This window comes from Candida metapsilosis, assembly GCF_017655625.1.
Source record: "Candida metapsilosis strain BP57 chromosome Unknown scaffold2, whole genome shotgun sequence".
In the NCBI taxonomy this organism is placed as follows: Eukaryota; Fungi; Ascomycota; class Pichiomycetes; order Serinales; family Debaryomycetaceae; genus Lodderomyces; species Lodderomyces metapsilosis.
The window spans coordinates 1,207,704-1,227,221 of record NW_027138160.1 but is presented as its reverse complement, the minus strand read 5'-3'; the positions used below and the strand labels follow the sequence as shown (position 1 = coordinate 1,227,221).

Genomic DNA, 19,518 nt, shown 5'->3' with positions numbered 1-19,518 from the left:
AATCTGAAATTGGTTAAAAATTAAGGCCGTTCCTCATTACAGTATATTCGCCTTTTGTGCGTCATTCGTTGTCTCTTCTACGTCCGCCTTGTTATGCAGATCTTCATGCATGCCTCGAAAAACCTCAACAAACGAGCTGAATAGTATACTCACGACTATGGTGGTAAGGGATTAGCTCATGTTTGAATTCCGCTGCTTCTAAATCAACTTTTTGTGCTTCGTTCAAGTGACTACTTCCTAGCAAAGGAAGATTGCAATCTTTTGCGTTCCGAAACTTTTGTCTCAATATTTGATCCGGATTCACATAAACAAACAAGACGCCATAATGCAAAGTATGTTAAGATGGTTTAAGAAATAGTACATATATTTATTATAACAGCAAACAAAATACCATCGCCTTATTTATGCACAAACGGTAAAATGTGGTGGCCAGCACAAAATGAAGAGCAGAATAAGAACATTTGTGTAACTTGAGAACAATACCAATTTCGCTACGTAAGAGATCAACTAGAGTAGGCTTGCTTCAATTTAATTCCCTCATATGGATGCCGCACATGAACTAAAATTACGAATTTGAAAGTAAATGCAAAATTTAGCCTTGATTTTGCAATTGCTAGTACTTTTTAGCTACTCATCCTTCCAGCTGAAGCGAAGAGTATTTGGCTACAGTTTCAGCTTTTCACCAGTTTCACACCCCCTCTGTATCCGTTACAACTACAACTTGAAATTTCTGAAATTTCATCTTTTGGGCCGCCTCAGTTTAATTGTTGCAAAGAGCTTGGAACAATAGTTTATGCAAGATGTTCTATTTTATCAATTGAATACCCCAATTGGTTTCTTTTACGGCTAAAACATTTACGATGAAAAAAAAAATATCAATACGGATATCTCCATTGTTGCGCCGTTTATAATCTGGGGGAAAGCATAATAATGAAGGTTTTACATTCTTTGTTTTGTACTTTAGCCATGTGCAAAATTTGCAAATCTAAATCATATGTAGTACAATTACAATCTACATGCACGGTTTAAAATTTGGTTATTTCGTTTGCCAAAAAGTCTATTGTCCAACGTAAATGCACGGGCTTCTATGACGGCACCCTTTGTGCATAATACCCATATACAGCATTACTTTGGCCTTTACTGTACTTTAAAAGATTTTATATTCAAGCTATCTTTCTACATCATACCTGGTGCACCCATTGGTGGCATACCTGCAGGCATTCCACCTGGTGCTTGTGGACCTCCGGCACCACCACCTTCTTTCAAACTCGATCTTCCTGCTTTCAACAATTCATCACATAATAACAAATTCGAAGCAATACCGGTAGCTGAACTTATAGCATTTCTCACAACTCTATATGAATCCCAAATACCTTCAACAGTTGGATCCAAAGGTTCACCTGTTTTCAAGTCAACACCAACCACGTGTCCATCATTTATATCGTCTTGACAAGTGGATATGGTTTCCAATTGATCCAATCCAGCGTTTGCTGATAATGTCTTTGGTACGACTAACAAGGACTCAGCAAATGCTTGAATGCCTGGTTTGCTCTTACCTTTTAATATCTTTTTATCTTGAACTAAGTGATTATTACAACTCATCCAAAATGCACCAGCTCCAGGTATAACACTCTTGTCTTTTATTACGTTTGCCACTGATCTCAACCCATCTCTAACAGCATCTTTGGTTTGTTGTAATGTATGAGAGTTCGATCCCTTTATCAAAATGGTGGAAGCACGAGGATCCTTATTTTCAGTCACATAAGTGAATTTATCTTCACCTATACTATTCTCATAAACCAATCCTGAATATCCCAATACTTGTGGAGTCAAATCGTCAACTGAGTTTTGTGCTTCACCTCCACATACCAATTGTAATCTCTCCATATTTCTTCTCTTGGCTCTTCTCAATGCCAAAATTCCATTCTTGGCCAACACATCCAATGACATTGGATCTATTCCCTTTTGATTTATTATAACAAATCCTTGATCTGAGTTTAAGGAATCCCCACATACTTGGTTTTTCAAATCAACAATCTTTTTCAATTTCTCATCAACAAATTTACGTTCTGATGCAACTAATTTATCACGTTGTTCAGCGGAGGAGTAGAAAAAACCTGAGTTGACTTCTGTTTTCTCATACTCTAAAGAAACATTCAAGATCAAAATGTGGGCATTCTCTACTCTTCTAGGCATGTCAGGGTGACGTGCACCATGATCCAACACAAGTCCTTTGATCAATTCAGTCTCCTTTGAATGACCATGTTGCATGGTCATAATTTCAATCATGTGCAAGTCCAAAGGATGGTCATCGTGTTTAACTGTCAATACCGCATCAGTGACAATTGGAGTCAATACATCAGCCAAATCATTGTTAACCTTGGTAATCAAAGAACTTCTAGCAATTTGTAACAAAAATTCACGATCAAAAGTCTCAATCTTGGTCTTGAACTCATCCAAGTATTTCAAACTTTCTTCACGAGCAACATCAAATCCATCAACAATAACTCTTGGATGTATACCTTCACTAATGAATCTCTCTGCTTGTTTCAATAATTCACCCACTAATAAAACCACAGTGGTGGTTCCGTCCCCAGTGATTTCATCTTGAGCAGTAGCTGCACGAGCAATCATGACTGCAGTGGGGTGTTGTATTTGCATTTCATTGAGCAAAACTTTACCATCTTTAGTCAATTTTAAAGCTCCTGATCCATCAACTAATAATTTCAAAGTTCCTTTAGGACCCAAGTTTGAAGCCAATACCAGTTGTAAGCCCTGTGCGGCATTGATGTTTACTTGCAATGCCTGCGCCCTTCTGAATGACTCTGCTTTAGGGTTGAGTAGTTGAATTGATGACGACATTTGCTGATGAAGAGGTTGGGTTTCAAACGTTGCAATTTTTTTCTTTTCGTTCTTTTCGTTCTATTGATGATTTTTTTTTTTTTTTCCTTCTTAATAGAATCGCATCGAAGAATAGAAGAAATCGCATAGACCATAACGCGTTGCTAACATGAGTATAGAAGAACAGATCTTTATCCCAGCTAGAGATCACCTACGAGTAAAACAGGATGAAAGGGAGACGGTTATTCGATCCTGTCGAGAAATTACGAGCTACTCAAAAAAGGCCATATTCACCCTACATCGATCCGTACTGGATGACGTTGTAAGTAAAGAGTTGACTCAGTATTTGCTAATAATCAGTGAGCACCTTCGTAAGGTGAATGACATATATGTACACAATTACTACTTGCGTGGGTCAATTCTGGGTGCAGTTGAAGAATTGATTGAGTTTTTTACCTTTGCTTACTACAAGAGAACTGGTGGGTTAATCAAGTATGAATTGTTTACTCAATTAATCAATTTAGTTGCTGAGGGGAAAGTGGATATCGTTGTGGAATACTTGTTGAAACCGGAGGCAAATCTACCGGCAAACGACTCAGCCTTAATTGAGTTTATAGACAAGTCGGATTACATTATGGGATTGTTTGATTGTACTGGTGAAATAATGAGAATGGTGATTCTGCAGTCATCTGATACTTCCGGTGACTTTCAAATGACGAAAACATTACAAAATTACAACTTTTTAAAAGATTTACATGAACAGTATATCATATTAACCACGTATTATCCTGGTATATCCATTCACCATGGGGCATTCGACGACGCGGTGAACCTGAAGGGTAATTACTCATTTAAAAAGAAGTTGCAAGTTCTTGAATCATCGCTTAACAAGATACAAAACACCCTACTTGACATACTAATCAGTGATAAAGAGATTTTATAGACAAATAGTTCCTTTTATTTACAATACTATCCACTTTAAATTCTTGGAATTGGTCCACCAGGTGATTTCTCATTTCTGGCTGTCAACACTTCAACTCCATCTTCTGTAACCAACATCATGTGCTCAAATTGTGCCGATCTCTTTCCATCCTGTGTGGTTGATGTCCATTTATCAGGCCAAGTACAATCTTTATAAGTACCTAAATTAAGCATAGGTTCAATAGTGAAAACTTGGCCTGGTTTGATAATTCCAATAGCCTTGTTCTTGGCATAATGAGGGATATTTGGTTGGCAATGGAACAAAGTACCACACCCATGTCCACAATATGTACGCACAACTGAACAATTGTTTTCCGATGCATGTTTCTCAATAATATTTCCTAGTTCTCTAAATGCAACCCCTGGCTTGACTGCTTGAATAGCCAAATCAAGACATTCTCTGGTAGTTTCAACTAAACGCACAGTATCAGGGTCACATTTGGCTTTATCACCAACGTAATAAGTCTCATTCAAATCAGAGTGGAAACCCATGTAATATATCGTGACATCTAAATTTACAATATCACCATCTTTCAACTTTGTCTTGTCTGGTATACCATGGCAAATTACTTCATTGATTGAAGTACATAATGATTTAGGGAAGTTGTAATAGTTTAAAGGTGAAGGATAAGCATTTCTCTTGACACACTCTCTGTGTAAAATCTCATCCAACTCATCGGTGGTGACTCCCGGTGCAATATGACTGGCAGTTATATCCAATATTTCTCTAGCCACCTGACTGACTTTACGAATCTTGGTAATCTCCTTTGGAGTCAAAACGGGTATCTTACCAACACGATCATTCTTAATTTCACTAATTGGTTTCCCATGTTGAGCATAATCAGGTAGTTTGATATGCTTAGGAATGGCTCTTTTTGGACTTAAAGGGTAATGAGGTCTCAAATCACCAGTATATGAAAAATTTGGGAATGGGATATACGTCTGTTCTCCATCATCTGATTTGTGAATTGCCTTGTGAATGGAATAACTGGAACGGAAACAGTTCTGATCACAGAATACACTTGAAATTCCTGCTTGCAAGCATACGGGACATTTCAACATTGAGTTTGTTTCTTTACCACATTGTGGAGCTGCACATATAGAAGCCATGACTTTTTGGTGTATTGGTGAATGAGATGACTGACTTATCAAAGAAATTTTTTTTTTCGTTTCTTTTTTTTTTTATTTTTCACTTTGAAGAGATTAAAGGTAGCGATACTCTAAATGACACTATAATAGGGGGACATGTACGCCAGCTGGTTTATGGTGAGCCTATTAGCAGGATAAGGTCAACCCAGTCTGTATTCTTGAAGGGTGGCAATCTAGTTAGAAGATTCTCGTGGTGAAACCGCTTCAAATGAAACTATAGCGCAAATGCTTAAGCCTTTCAAAAGCTCAAATTGAATAGACAGGAATTGCAAGCCATTCACTCTTCAGCACTGTCTAGTTTAAGCGGACTGTAACTACTGTTACTCAATGGGTTTGCTTTCATTAGTCAGTCAACGAATATAGAGATTTTAATGACACAAAAGGCGATTTTTGCAACCGAGTTAATAACTAGGACCTTACCATCCAACACGCAACTCAAGAGATCATCTGAACCGCAACTACTCTGTACAGTAGCCTGATCCAAGGAGAGTGGTTCTGACAGAATGGGTACATGAAATCAGACTTTTACTTTCACAAAATACCCAGAAATAGTTGTTATATCGCGTCTTCATGGTACTTATCAGTTCATGAAAATGGGTACACCTAGTGACCTCTATCAGAATGCCATCTAAGCAGCTACCGAGACTGCTCTCTTCTCTTGATTTTCAATGTGCTTTCATGCCCTCTGATAAAGTCGTGTCCTTGTGCACAACACACTGTACAGAAAAAACGAGAAAAAAAAGTTCACAGTCAGAACTCCTTTTTGCCATTGAAAGAGTATACTACAATCATTCAACAATGGTATGTACCTCAAGCCACTTCCACTAATCATGAAACCATACTAACGTCCCAACTTCAGTCCTTAAGAATAATTCCATCTGACACAAGAGAATCAGAAGTCTCATCTACCCACTTCAATGACCCATCCCAAAATGCCCCATCATTATCAGAAACCTTGCATACCCAATCAGGACCAGTGAACATATCATCCAAGATCAACAACCTCCATCCATTACAATCAAGAGTCAACAATTGGGAACAAACGCAACAAGATACGAGATTCGAAACTTATAGACGTGTATTTGGTGCTGGTGAACCAATTAGGAGAACAATGGAGTTGTCAATTGTTGAAAATACCGATTTCAAACCTCAGGTTTTAGGAGGTAGTGATCCAATGCATAAGGATATGTTGTTGGGAAAAGATACGAGCTTGGATTGGGAAGATGTGTATTCTAATGGATTGAGCCAGAATGGTAATCATGTAATGGACATGCACAGTGAGATGGAAAAGAGATTAGGTCTTTAAATAGAAAATAAGAGGCATTACAGTAATAAGTTCATGCAGTTGGACTTCTTTTTTTTTTTTACACTTCCACCTCCTATATACGTAAAATCACTTTCTTGCATTCTTCTTCTTTGGCTTCACGCTGGTACTCCATCCATCTTCGTCAACAGTTTGAACCTTGTCAGCACTGGAAATGATGGCAGCGGACCAACTAGTGAAGTCCCTGGCAGCTTCTCCGCCCAAAGAGTGATCAACCTTGGCTTTTCTCTTGGTAAACTCTTGAGCAAATCTTCTTCCATCCATTGTGGTACTTGATGCATAAATGGTTTCTGAAATTAACTGTTGAGTATCAGGAGAGTTGCAAGGCATAGTGATAAACATTTCTAATAAATCATTCTTTGAAACGGATGGATAAAGATTGGTCATTTGAGATCTAGCCCAAACTAAAAATTCTTCTCTGATAGCTTGCAAATTAACACTTGAAGTAGATACCTTTGATGCAGATACGTTACGCAACAATTGAGGTGTGATTTTGGATGCTGGAACTCCAGTGGAAGTAGTTGATGCAGTTGGCTTCTTTGCTGGTGGCTTTTTGGATGAGGTGACGGTAGTCCATGCTGAGGTGTCTTCCTTTGGAACGGCATTTGCTAAAGCGCTGGCAAAGGATACACTAGAAGGAAAACCAGAAGCAACTGAAGTGTTTGCTGATAATGGAGCAGTTTGAGCTTGTTGTGCAGCAGCAGCGGCAGCAGCGGCCTTGGCTTTAGCTTTAGCTTTGGCAAGTTCAGCTTCCTCTTTCTGGATTTCAGCTAAAGACTTTACAACTGGAGCAGCATCTGAAGCAACACTCCATGTAGGTGGTAACTGAGCCTTTTTCTTTTCTTCTTCAATAGCGGATGCCTTGTCTGATGCGGCAGAGGCTGCCCATGCCTTTTGTGCTTGCTCAGCTTTCAACTTACTTTGTAATTTCTTTTGTTGTTCAAATTTTTCAGCTTCAACTTTTTGAATCTCCTTCAATGATAATGCTGGTTTCTTAACATCTTCTGCCTTTGCTTTGAATGCCCAAGGTGCCAAAGCTTGCGGTTTAGCTGGCTTTAAGTCAACAGTTCTGGCTGGTGGGACTGGAATCTCCTCCTCTTCTTCTTCTTCTTCTTGAGGTTTTGAGTTCACAGCCTTTTCCAGTTTCTTCTTTTCAGTTTTCTTTGGAGGGGACGATGAAGCCGCTTCCAATGCAGGTTCAATAACCTTGTTTGTAGCTGGTTCATTATCATCTTGCAAAATATCAGTCACTACTGAACTCATAACCAAGCTTTCATTTGCATCTTCTTCATTACCTGTCAATGAATCGTTTCTCACACTTGAAGTATTACCTGTGTTGTGAGTCGTTGCGAAAGGTGAATTGATACGAGAAACTGACTGGTTAAGAACAGTACTTGAAACCCATGGAGATACAGGTGCAGGTTGGCTCATTGGTGTGTTTCCAATACCTGTGTTGTTACTTAAACCAAAAGTACCAGTGTTGGAACCAGAACCAGAACCAGAACCAGTTGCAGAAGTTGGACCTGAAACTTGACCAACAAGTTGGGAGCCCGTGTCGATTCCCCAACCACTATTGTTTCTTGAAAGCATTGGAGTCTGTTGCTGCTGAATTTGATGTTGCAATAAAGATGGCATGGAAGGCAAGTTGAAATTTTGGTCAAAATTATCATGTGTTGCTGCTGATGTAGCCGCCAGATGATTGAAGTTATCAATTCCAGAAAACCCTGTACCACTTGAAAGTCCAGTGTTTAAACTGCTCATATTTCCCATTGGCAGGTTAAGATTTGCAGAAAACGACTCGTTTGCAGGTGAATTGATGAAATCCCCAGCAAACATGGACTGTGGAAGAGTTGAAGACGGCAATCTAATAGAATTATGCAACGACTGTCTGTTTAACCCACGATCATCCTCCTTATTCAAACTAGGCAAGGGGACTTTAAACGGCTGGACATAATTTTGAACGGCATCACATAAGTTCTTCAACGGTTTAAATTCCTGTTCCTCCTTTCTCCGAATTCTCAAATCAAAATCCAAGTATCCACCGGTAAACCACTCCTGCATCATATCACCGTTGAATGGGCCCTGTTCATTCCCTGAAGGGTCAATATAAAACCATTCGAGTTTATCAGATGACACCAACTGTTTTGGTTGCGAAAAGCCAGGAGGAAGATCCGTCGCCAACCCTGACTTGGCAGAATTGTTATTCCCAAAGCTTCCTTGAAAACTGGATGTTCTTTCAAGACTACCAAATGGGTCGGATGACAAAGGAATGTATTGCGACTTTTGACCTGACAAGTCCAACCTACTAAGCGAATCGGCCACTACTTCTTCTCCTGCTCCTGCTCCTGCTCCTGCTCCCTTAGGTTGTTGAAAATTCCCCTCAGTTGGTACTCCTGCCTCTTGAAAACCAAAACTTCCTTGTCGAGCATTACCAACGGTACTTTGCAGTTGAGCCTCTGGATTATTCTTTTGAAACTGTTCCTGCAAAGTCAAGTGGTAAATAGGCTCAGGTTTCGAGACTTTATAGTTTTCATCTCCATCAGTCTTGACTTCTGAGTTCATAATTCTATCCTGATTCTCGTACCATACTTGAAAAACCTCATCCATGGTATATGGCTTGCCATTCTTATTCTCTTGAATACTCTTGATCAGATTACCATTACCATAGTGATTATGGTGGCTGGTGGAATTCAGGTGACCATTGTACTGGCTGTTGCTGTGGCCATTGAAGTGATGCTTTCCAGAATTGCTGTTGTTATTTGAACCAACGTACGATGATGAGGTGGAATCATCTAAATTTTCATGTTCTTGAACTCTGCGTGATCTTGAATACATTTTCGGTCTCTCTCTGGTTTTAAGTTTAATCGATTGATAGGTCGTATTAGTTGCAGTTATTGACTGGATGCTTAATGCAAATGGGTAATTCGTTATTGAATGTGTGTTTTTTGCAGTATCTTCTACTAAAAGCTGTAGTTTTTTTTTCAAATATCTTAAATTGAAATTTTTTTCTTCTTCTTCTTCTTCTTCTTACAACAACAAAACTTTTTTTTTTTCATCCTACTGATGCTACCAATTTTTTCATCTGAAAGGCGAAAGGTACACTACATTACACAATGGCATATACAGAGTTACACACGTATATCTTATAGTTTACTTTAAAATGAACAGCTCCTATGTAATCAAACTGAATCTAAACAATATTTTTATTTATTTGGCTCCTTCCTTCTTTTTTTTTTTGTTATACTATATACATAAGGACATATAAGATATGGAAAAGTAGGCTCCTACCATTGCCCTTCAAGAATGACGCCCTGCTTTCAATGATACTTCTCTTGTGGTTGCTACTTTCAACATTGAAACCATCATTTGCTTTAAAGCCGCCCCATTTGGACGACTTTTATGATCCACCAGACAGTTACCATGAAACACGTTTGGGAGAAATTTTAAAAGTTAGACAACCACCAGGTTCAATTAAATCATACCTTGCACCAGTCAATGCTATATCATGGCAGCTTCTCATTAGATCTGAAGACTCTTTTGGTAATCCCAATGCAATATCGGCAACAATATTAGAGCCACCCAACTCGGACTCTAACAAAATATTGGCTTATCAGGCTTTTGAAAATTCAGCAACAGGGGATTGCCGTCCTTCATTTGCAATCCTTTCTGGTTCATTTGAAACTTTTCAAATTCAAGCTGAACTTGCATTCATCTCAATGGCATTATCAAAAGGATGGTTTGTATTGATACCTGACTATGAAGGACCTCATCTGTCATTTCCAGTTGCAAAACTATCAGCGTTTTCAGTAATGAATGCAATGAGAGCAACAGCAACATTTATCAACAAAGACGCTCACTTTGCAATGTTGGGATACTCTGGTGGAGCCTTGGCCTCAGCTTGGACAGCAATCCTCCATTCTCAGTACGCGCCAGAATTGAATATAGTGGGTGCTGCAATTGGAGGTACTATTACCAACATTAGCGCTTTGGTGGAAACTGTGGATGGAGGACCCTACGCTGGCTTGGTGGTGAATATCCTCAATGGATTGGGAAATGAATACCCCAGATTTAAATACGCCATTGAAAAATATGGACTAAACTTGAGAAACTATTGTTTGGTATCAGCAGCAATCCACTATTTTGGCTCTAAATTCAATGTTCACGTATACAAGAACTTTATGCAAAATCCAATCATCAAATACTATTTCAGCAAGAATAGCCTTTTGGGGAAGCCAGCGCCAGGTATACCTATGTTCATATTCCACTCAATGTTGAATGAAATGTCTCCCATTAGTGAAGTGTATAAACTAGTTGATCAATGGTGTGAACAAGGGGTCAAGTTGGAGTTTGCTGAAGACGTGAGTTATAATCATATGGTGGAAGCATTTTCAGGAATGCCAGCTGCAATAGCATGGTTGGAGGATAGATTTGATGGGAAAAAAGTGTCAAGAAAATGTGTTAAAGAGAAGCGGTTATCAAACTTGATGTATTCAGGTAGCTCAACAATAATCAAGGAACACTTCAAGTATTCTGTATTGCAAGTTGCATCCAAATTCAATTTTTTTAACCTAAAGCTCGTTCAAACCGGTTCTTACCAAATCTAAATCCTCCTCTGGGATCAAAATCACCCCAGACTTGGCCATCGATAAGTATGCAATTTCAAGCAAGTTTCCACCTTTTGTAATCAATTTATTAGCCAATCCAGCTACAATTCCGGTACAGTTTATAGGAAGCTTTGACAAATCCATTGCAATAGGCACCAAAACATCTTGAAATGATCCTATAGTACTAGTTGATTTATATCCATACTTGGATCTCAATTTGTGTGACTTTGGTAATATTAAACTCAATTCGTTTGAAAATGTTCTAGTGATTGCAAAATACGATGGCTGCGATGGCGTGGCCAACGATATTAATTTGATGGTTTTCAATATGCAATACCTTATTTCTCCGGGCCTGGCACCAGTTAGCAAAACCTTGTGTTTTTCATGTACTTGAGGATGTATGTCCTCTTTAGCTAACAACTCAAATGTCTTTTCATGCAGATCCGACAATACTGACTCCTTTTTATCATCGACGTCATAAGTAGATATATAACTACTCGAAGATTCAGAAAATATAAAATGTTCCAGAACCAAAATTTGCTCAACTCTTTGCTTCAAATGAGATGGAATTAAAACAACGTCGTTGAAATGAGATGAAATGTAGAAAAGCGCCACATTGTTTTCCGATAATGGCTTTGTTAGTTCAAGGATTCTGTGTGATTTAGCAAAACCTCCGTCAGAGTCAACAATTAGACTTAAATATTCCTCTGGTAACTTTTCCACATCGGAATAGCCTAGTTCCTGACATATCCTTAATGGTTGGTTGAAAAACTTGTTTGATAGACTTGTAGAACAAATTATTGTACATTCACTCGGAGTCAAAGCTACATGGAAAAAGTAATTTGTTTCTTCCTTGTCGTCGTGGGATGTGCTTGTGGAAAGCTCAGACTGTGGCTTACTCGAATTATCAACTGATTTTCGGGTAGACTCATTCGACTCTGTACTTGGCTTTGCAAATGGGCTCGCTGGATCGTGTTCATCTCCATCTGAGTCGTAATCTTCAGCAAAATGTTCACTATCGGTACCATCTTCACTACTAGCAGATGAGTCACGGTGGTTATTTTCATCTCCGATTGCATTATATAAAAGCTGCACAATTGCATTGGCAAAAATCCACAATTTGGACCTTGGTAGGGATATCACTGACAAGTTGACGTTGTTAAAATGCACTTGAATACTCATGGTGGATGTACTCGTGATCAAAGACCGTCTTTTGTTTGATTCAGGGGATAGGAAGAATGAGTCGCACTTATAAACTTTTCAGAATTTCTTTTTTTTCATTTCTGCATTTGAGTCATCTTTCCCAAAGGCTATACACGCATATCTACAAAGTAATTTCATACGCCACAATGGCCTTTATTCTTGAGCTATGTATCGACTATAGAATGTTTCATACAATTCAATTGCCTCCTTTTGTGACTCTATTGAACTTTCAACATAAATTTCAACATTATTTCTAAAATCGTCAATCCTATTGAGTTCAAATTCTTCCAATTCAGCTTTAATAGTGTGACTAATTTCTTCAAATTGTTTCTTCAAGTCTGCTTGTCTCTCTTTAAGTTTTTCAACTTCAAATGCTCTATCGGGCAGAAGTGGTTGCTTTCTGGATAATTTATCTATCTGCGATGTTAAGGATGACAACAGTTGATAATTTTTCACTCTAGTTTGAAAGACATAATTTATGGATTCAATGATACGCAAGTATTCATCAATAGTGAATCCTATAGTCAACTGATCCGAAATGTTGAGCCTGTCCAAGTTGTCCTTGATTTTGAATTCGACATCACTAAAAGCGCTGAGTAAATCCCCAGTGGCTTTACTAATTTCCAATGCTGATAGCTCCTCCACTGTGATTGCCAACTCCTCTAGGATGTTGATCATATCTTGTCGCTGAGTACCAATTAAGTCAATTGTTTTTGCAAATTGTTTCAAATTATATTCCAAATCATCGAGGTAGTTTTTCTTCTCCACAAAGAATTGGTCAGGATCAACAAATTTGTTGGATCCTGAAAATAATGAACTCATAAAGCCAGTGGATGCTATAGCAGCACTAGCCGCAACACTTGCTGCAGATGAAGAATTTGAATTGTTTGCTCCACCTTCATGGTAAGCTGACTCTTCTAGACCACCTTCATTGAATCTTCCATCACCATCATTGGTCAAAAAGGAAACAAAATCGGGATCATTGGCAAGACCTGGCTTGTTACCAATATTGCGCAACATCTTTTCTAGGGCAAACCTTCTATGTTCAATCAATTTCTCGTTGAATCTACCGATTATACTTTGTTTCGAAGGAGGTGGAGGGATGATTCTTCCTGGATGGTTTGCTTGAAGCTGGTGATATATCCACCTGAAATCTCTATACCTTCTTGTAACCACTGCCGTCTCTATATTGGGGAAGTTTTGTGACTCGGGGTTCTTGTTCTTGGTCCTGATCGTGTATACTATATGAGCAGTAGTTATATCTCCCACTTTTGTTGGATCTCCAACTGTAATATCCAACTCATTTTCATCCTTGCTTGGTATTGTTTGCTTCTTGGGCTGTTCGCCATCCTTCTTATCATCCTTGACCTCTTCCTCTGTCTTATCTTGTTCTATATGTGTCCTCTCTGTTGCGGGTTCTTCTGCAACTTTTGCAGGACCACTTAAAGGTCCGAGAGTTGCATCTTCTGTCTGAGACAGTTTTAAATGCTGCACATTTGTCTTTGAGTTAAACTTCCGCGGTCTACCTGCTTTAAACTTTTTAACATTCAATGGTTTACTAGGCGACAATGTTGTCTCTTCACCCAGAGACACAAGTTTTAATGGAGAGTCTCGATCATGAAATAAGTCGTCATTCTTTTTAACACTCTTTGGAGTTCGTTCATTCAATTTCAGTCCCAAAAGATCACTATCTTCGGCGCCGCTGGTAAGTTCTGATAAAAGTTGGCTTTTCATCTCTTTCCTCTCCTCTGATTTTAGTTCGTGCAATTGTTCTTGAACGGAATTGAAATTTGTGGCATCCTGAGTCTCCTCCTCGTTTTCAGCATCACTTGGCTCACTATCTGGTTTTTTGTCTTCAAAGGGGTTAGCAAATGGGTCGTCGATGGAGTATGATTGGAATTCATTGGCTAGAGGCGTAATAGATTCTCCAAAAGCGGTTGAAGAGCTGTGTAAGCCATCTGTGAACCCACTAGAGGGCTGATCAGCATTTGGATTATTGGAATCAAATTCGTCATCCCAGACTGATTTGGTTAGATCTTCATCCATGTTTTATAGTTTGTGGATGTAGTATGAGGGGTCGTAAAACTCTAGGATGTGTCCTCTTTTTTTTTTTCTTTGGAACTCAACGCGGAGCCAAGTAAAATGATAACAGCTACACCTGAGAAGAGTGACAAAATTTGCAAGATGTCTCTATCCAACTACTATTCAATGGAAATGTACAATCGTGTGAAGAAATAGCTGTTGAGCTACGAGATTACGCACAGGTTTGAGAACTGGGTATTGCGATGTCGGTGTTTGCACTTCCCAGGTGAAGGGTTTCCACGGTCTTCGATCCAATCATATATTTCTGTTGGGTTCCCGCCGTAAAGGTGATCTAAAGTGCATGGCATTGCTAGGCGCAATTGTCATGGAAGCCATGAAAGTAAGGAATCTAGAGCACATGTGTAGCGAAGCAGTCATGAGGTCTAGTGCTTGCGTTTGCAGAATCTGTTGACTCCTACTGCCAGAATCAAAATGTCTAGCAAATGCTATCTCGTTCCTGAGAACACCACCTTGCCTTGTTAGGCATTTGGAGACTGTTGGGAGATCGCTAAGTACACCTGCGTCTGCTATTAAATCTTGCAGTTCCTTCTTTTTTTTGCATGCTTTCACTGGCGTATGTGTATCACTATATGAAATACTGCATCTGTCTGTCTTATGGGCTTTCGAGGTATTGGCTGCTACGAGAGAATTATAAAAGGTACGAATTTTGGCTGCAAAATGATTAATGATCCAAGATTCAACTAAAGATGCATGTCCTCCAACTCATATCCTTTGTATCGCTCATTGCGTATGTTCAATGTGCCACCAGACAGTTGACTTTGTTTACCAGAGTCAAAGGTGATTCTCCACTCAAGGAAAAGTTTGACAACAAGCCGATTTTTTTCCAAACTGGACCTCTGGGGCATTACTATCTTGAAGTGGCGACTGATGATTCGGGCCTTGCTAAACGAGAAGTTGTTAGCATTTACACATACGATGATGAAGAGCAGGCCATATACAAGCAAATAACTGATAACTTGAGGGCAAATTTGTCAGTTGAGGATGAAGTTTTGCAAATGACATTTCTCAAGCCATTGGTTACAAGATTGGTTGAATTGAAAAGTGGATTGTTGGACAAGTTGTTGTCCTTTAAGGAGATTGCTAGTTTGTTTGTTACCCAGAATGTGCCTTTACCTGGAGGCCAAGAGTCTTATGTTGTTACCACTGCTGGATATAAAAAGATTGGAGATCAAAAGATTCCCATTGATATTGTTGCAAGAGAAGTGAGATGAATTGGGCTAAGTGTATTCTTTTGTAGCTATTCACTTGCTTAATGTATATGCGTGTTCTATGTGGACTGTGCTTCTACGGCTCTATTCGGGTTGGTCCCGGGATTATAAGGGACTGAGAGAATAAGTATATAGCCTAATTTGGAAATTTGTGCGGCTCTTTTTCCGAGTCTGCCTTTTAATTTTCGGCCTATCAAATTGCAGTATTTTGTAATCCATTTTAAAATTGATCTCCAATTGGAAAAGATTCTATAAAGAAAAGCCATGAAGTCGTAAAACTGCAATGAGGCATTAAAGTTAAGTTTTCTCAATCACTCTAGTACCCACCAATAGCTTAATTGTTGGCACTATTACTAACAATTCTTACTATAATCTCCTCTACTAATTCTGTCAAACCATTTCTTCTCCAGACAATTTTTTTTTCTCTCTCATTCTTTTAAACCATTTTTCAAAACTTCTTTTACAAAAGGATTACTTTTTAGAACACCTTAACAGAATCGGACCTAACGACGAGGAAACGACTGTCATTCTTGCGACTTTCCATTTAACTAACCCTAGTCATATTTTGATTCCACAAAAAAAGTGTCTACTGTGTCCCATTAAATTCCTCGGTCTAAATCAGAAACCTATTTATTCATATCACATTCAGTTCTGCAAATGTTGAGATCATTACGTCCAAAGTCCTTGTCTTTGACAAGATACTTCTCTAATACGTCAATCAGGTCACAAGTACAAGGTGCCAATGTTAAAGGAAGCGACTTTAATGCTGCCAAATATATGGGCCAAAAATACCACGTCGTTGACCATGAATACGACTGTGTGGTTGTTGGTGCTGGTGGTGCCGGTTTGAGAGCTGCTTTCGGTCTTGCTGAAGCTGGCTACAAAACTGCATGTGTGTCGAAATTGTTCCCAACAAGATCTCATACTGTTGCTGCTCAAGGTGGTATTAATGCTGCCCTTGGTAACATGCACCCTGATGACTGGCATTGGCATTTCTACGATACCGTCAAAGGTTCAGATTGGTTGGGTGATCAAGATGCTATCCATTATATGACCAAAGAAGCACCAGCCTCTATCTATGAATTGGAACGTTATGGTGTTCCATTCTCAAGAAACGAAGAAGGAAGAATCTACCAAAGAGCATTTGGTGGTCAATCAAAAGAATACGGTAAGGGTGGGCAAGCTTACAGAACATGTGCTGTTGCCGACAGAACCGGTCATGCTTTGTTGCACTCTTTATATGGTCAATCATTAAACCACGACTGTCACTTTTTCATTGAATTCTTTGCCATGGACTTGATGATGCAAGATGGTGCTTGTATTGGTATTGTTGCTTACAATGAAGAAGATGGTACTTTGCACAGATTCTTTGGTAACAGAACTGTTATTGCCACTGGTGGTTACGGTAGAGCTTACTTCTCATGTACTTCTGCTCACACATGTACTGGTGATGGTTACGCTATGGTTTCTAGAGCTGGTTTGCCATTGGAAGATTTGGAATTCGTTCAATTCCACCCATCAGGTATCTATGGTTCCGGTTGTCTTATTACTGAAGGTGCTAGAGGTGAAGGTGGTTTCTTGGTTAACTCTGAAGGTGAAAGATTTATGGAACGTTATGCTCCACACGCGAAGGATTTGGCTTCAAGAGATGTTGTTTCAAGAGCCATTACCATGGAAATCAATGAAGGTAGAGGTGTTGGTCCAGAAAAGGATCACATGTACTTGCAATTGTCTCATATTCCAGCTGCTGTTTTGAAGGAAAGATTACCAGGTATTTCTGAAACTGCTCACATTTTCGCTGGTGTTGATGTTACCAAAGAACCAATCCCAATCTTGCCAACTGTTCACTACAATATGGGTGGTATTCCAACCAACTGGCAAGGTGAAGTCTTGAAGAAGAATGAAAAAGGTGAAGATGAGGTTGTTCCAGGTTTGATGGCTTGTGGTGAAGCTGCTTGTGCATCTGTTCACGGTGCCAACAGATTGGGTGCTAACTCTTTGTTGGATTTGGTCGTTTTCGGTAGAGCTGTTTCTCATACCATTGCTGGTAACTTGAAACCTGGTGAGCCAATTAAACCACACAGTAAAGATATTGGTTACGAATCTATCAACAACTTTGACAAAATAAGAAATGCTGATGGTTCCAAGACTACTGCCGAGATTAGATTGAATATGCAAAAGACTATGCAAAAGGGATGTGCTGTTTTCAGAACTCAAGAAACTTTGGATGACTGTGTTGAAAAGATCAACGCAATTGATAAGGATTTCGAGCATGTCAAGACTACTGACCGTTCAATGATTTGGAACAGTGACTTGGTTGAAACTTTGGAATTGCAAAACTTGTTAACCTGTGCTACACAAACTGCTGCTTCAGCTGCTGCTAGAAAGGAATCTAGAGGTGCTCACGCCAGAGATGATTACCCAGACAGAGATGACAAAGAATGGAGAAAACACACCTTGTCATACCAAGACGCATGGGGATCACCAGTACGTTTAGACTATAGACATGTTATCAAGCACACCTTGGATGACAATGACTGTAAACCAGTTCCACCAGCCAAGCGTGTCTATTAAGCTAAACTGTAATAGGTTATACATGCATTATAGGGACACGTTTTGTATGCAATAGTCACTTGTTAATATAAGAATTTTGTAAAGTAGAGTGTGAATTGGATAGAAGGTTGTTAATGACTTCTCTCGTATGTAGAACGGAATACCGGACATTAAAATTTTGTAATATCCGAAAGTAGAAGTTTATGACTTTTAGCAATCTAAACAAGAATTAGAACAATGGCACAAAAACCCTCATTTAATTCCGGAGGAGCCAGATTTTTTTAGTTTCTTTGCATTAAGTCAAATCATTCGACAAGAGGAGAGTATAAATATTCTGCCAATTTCCATATATATTCAATTGGTCTTGGGCATTTCCTTTTCTTTTAGATTAATTACTTTTTTTTTTATATCATTTCAATTGCTTCTCTACATTTCAATATGAGTAAAGAAGAAGAAACAATTTCCTACTGTAATGCTGCATTGGGCCCATTACCAACCACTGCTCCAAAAGTTTCCGACAATATTACTGATCTTTTCTCCTTCAAGGGTAAAGTAGTCTCAGTCACTGGTTCCTCTGGAGGAATTGGTTGGGCTGTGGCTGAAGGTTTCGCTCAAGCTGGTGCTGATGTTGCTATATGGTATCATTCCCACAATGCTGATGACAAGGCCAAGTATCTTTCAGAAAAATACGGAGTCAAGTCAATTGCTTACGCATGTAACATTGGTATTGCTGAAGAAGTACAAAAGACTGTTGCTCAAATTGAATCTGATTTTGGCAAGATTGATGTGTTTGTAGCCAATGCAGGTATCGCATGGACTGAAGGGCCAGAAATTGATGTTGAAGATTTAACCAAATGGAACAAGATCATTGATACCGATTTGAATAGTGTTTTCTACTGTGCCCATGCAATTGGTCCAATTTTCAGAAAACAAGGTAAAGGTTCATTGGTTTTGACTGGATCTATGTCAGCATCAATTGTCAATATTCCACAATTGCAAGCTGCTTATAATGTAGCCAAAGCTGGTGTCAAACATTTGGCGAAATCTTTGGCTGTCGAATGGGCTCCATTTGCTAGAGTCAATAGTGTCTCACCAGGTTACATTTCAACGCATTTGACTACTTTTGCTGATCCTGATTTGCAAAAGAAATGGGTACAGTTGACTCCATTGGGTAGAGAAGGTCATCCAAAGGAATTGGTTGGTGCTTACTTGTACTTGGCTTCCGATGCTGCTACTTACACAACTGGTTGTGACTTGGCTGTTGATGGAGGTTACACTGTACCATAGATTATATATATATATATTTTGTAGTAGAATAGATTCTATGATGTCATACAAGCAGTTTTGTGTTAGTTTGAAGGATTCAGTTTACAACGTCTCCGAAATACGATGGCATTGAAAGGAAAGTATGCTTGGTGATCCCCTCTTGTCTGGAAGTGAAATCCATCGCCTCCCCACCTTCTTGTAAACATTCTTCCGTGTTGGGTATAATTAAATTTTGTGTCACGTTGGAAGCCATTTTCATAATTATCCCGAGGCTGTTCCTGCAAAA

The 19,518-nt window shown here is 39.1% G+C and overlaps 11 protein-coding genes across 11 annotated transcripts; 6 read left to right on the top strand and 5 right to left on the bottom strand. All coding sequences in view use genetic code 12, as the record gives it.

Moving 5' to 3' along the window:
* Positions 1-1,176: 1,176 nt before the first annotated feature.
* Positions 1,177-2,862, bottom strand: CCT6 (chaperonin-containing T-complex subunit; the record flags this gene model as incomplete). Its single annotated transcript, XM_067690835.1, has 1 exon — positions 1,177-2,862. The coding sequence occupies one exon, from the start codon at positions 2,860-2,862 to the stop codon at positions 1,177-1,179; it is 1,686 nt and encodes a 561-aa protein (XP_067549260.1).
* Positions 2,863-3,010: 148 nt separating this feature from the next.
* Positions 3,011-3,784, top strand: I9W82_002023 (uncharacterized protein; the record flags this gene model as incomplete). Its single annotated transcript, XM_067690834.1, has 1 exon — positions 3,011-3,784. The coding sequence occupies one exon, from the start codon at positions 3,011-3,013 to the stop codon at positions 3,782-3,784; it is 774 nt and encodes a 257-aa protein (XP_067549259.1).
* A 35-nt stretch (positions 3,785-3,819) lies between these two features.
* Positions 3,820-4,932, bottom strand: I9W82_002022 (methionine aminopeptidase; the record flags this gene model as incomplete). Its single annotated transcript, XM_067690833.1, has 1 exon — positions 3,820-4,932. The coding sequence occupies one exon, from the start codon at positions 4,930-4,932 to the stop codon at positions 3,820-3,822; it is 1,113 nt and encodes a 370-aa protein (XP_067549258.1).
* An 837-nt stretch (positions 4,933-5,769) lies between these two features.
* I9W82_002021 (uncharacterized protein) lies at positions 5,770-6,277 on the top strand (the record flags this gene model as incomplete). Its single annotated transcript, XM_067690832.1, has 2 exons — positions 5,770-5,772; positions 5,831-6,277. The coding sequence occupies 2 exons, from the start codon at positions 5,770-5,772 to the stop codon at positions 6,275-6,277; spliced, it is 450 nt and encodes a 149-aa protein (XP_067549257.1).
* An 87-nt stretch (positions 6,278-6,364) lies between these two features.
* On the bottom strand, positions 6,365-9,130 carry I9W82_002020 (uncharacterized protein; the record flags this gene model as incomplete). Its single annotated transcript, XM_067690831.1, has 1 exon — positions 6,365-9,130. The coding sequence occupies one exon, from the start codon at positions 9,128-9,130 to the stop codon at positions 6,365-6,367; it is 2,766 nt and encodes a 921-aa protein (XP_067549256.1).
* Positions 9,131-9,615: 485 nt separating this feature from the next.
* On the top strand, positions 9,616-10,862 carry LIP7 (Lip7p; the record flags this gene model as incomplete). Its single annotated transcript, XM_067690829.1, has 2 exons — positions 9,616-10,781; positions 10,838-10,862. The coding sequence occupies 2 exons, from the start codon at positions 9,616-9,618 to the stop codon at positions 10,860-10,862; spliced, it is 1,191 nt and encodes a 396-aa protein (XP_067549255.1).
* A 1-nt stretch (position 10,863) lies between these two features.
* I9W82_002018 (uncharacterized protein) lies at positions 10,864-12,081 on the bottom strand (the record flags this gene model as incomplete). Its single annotated transcript, XM_067690828.1, has 1 exon — positions 10,864-12,081. One exon carries the CDS (start codon positions 12,079-12,081, stop codon positions 10,864-10,866), a length of 1,218 nt encoding a protein of 405 aa, XP_067549254.1.
* A 174-nt stretch (positions 12,082-12,255) lies between these two features.
* Positions 12,256-14,148, bottom strand: I9W82_002017 (sorting nexin 1; the record flags this gene model as incomplete). Its single annotated transcript, XM_067690827.1, has 1 exon — positions 12,256-14,148. One exon carries the CDS (start codon positions 14,146-14,148, stop codon positions 12,256-12,258), a length of 1,893 nt encoding a protein of 630 aa, XP_067549253.1.
* Positions 14,149-14,891: 743 nt separating this feature from the next.
* On the top strand, positions 14,892-15,416 carry I9W82_002016 (uncharacterized protein; the record flags this gene model as incomplete). The annotated part of the gene is made up of 1 exon (XM_067690826.1): positions 14,892-15,416. One exon carries the CDS (start codon positions 14,892-14,894, stop codon positions 15,414-15,416), a length of 525 nt encoding a protein of 174 aa, XP_067549252.1.
* Positions 15,417-16,070: 654 nt separating this feature from the next.
* Positions 16,071-17,987, top strand: SDH12 (Sdh12p; the record flags this gene model as incomplete). The annotated part of the gene is made up of 1 exon (XM_067690825.1): positions 16,071-17,987. The coding sequence occupies one exon, from the start codon at positions 16,071-16,073 to the stop codon at positions 17,985-17,987; it is 1,917 nt and encodes a 638-aa protein (XP_067549251.1).
* A 417-nt stretch (positions 17,988-18,404) lies between these two features.
* Positions 18,405-19,253, top strand: I9W82_002014 (SDR family oxidoreductase; the record flags this gene model as incomplete). Its single annotated transcript, XM_067690824.1, has 1 exon — positions 18,405-19,253. The coding sequence occupies one exon, from the start codon at positions 18,405-18,407 to the stop codon at positions 19,251-19,253; it is 849 nt and encodes a 282-aa protein (XP_067549250.1).
* Positions 19,254-19,518: the final 265 nt, after the last annotated feature.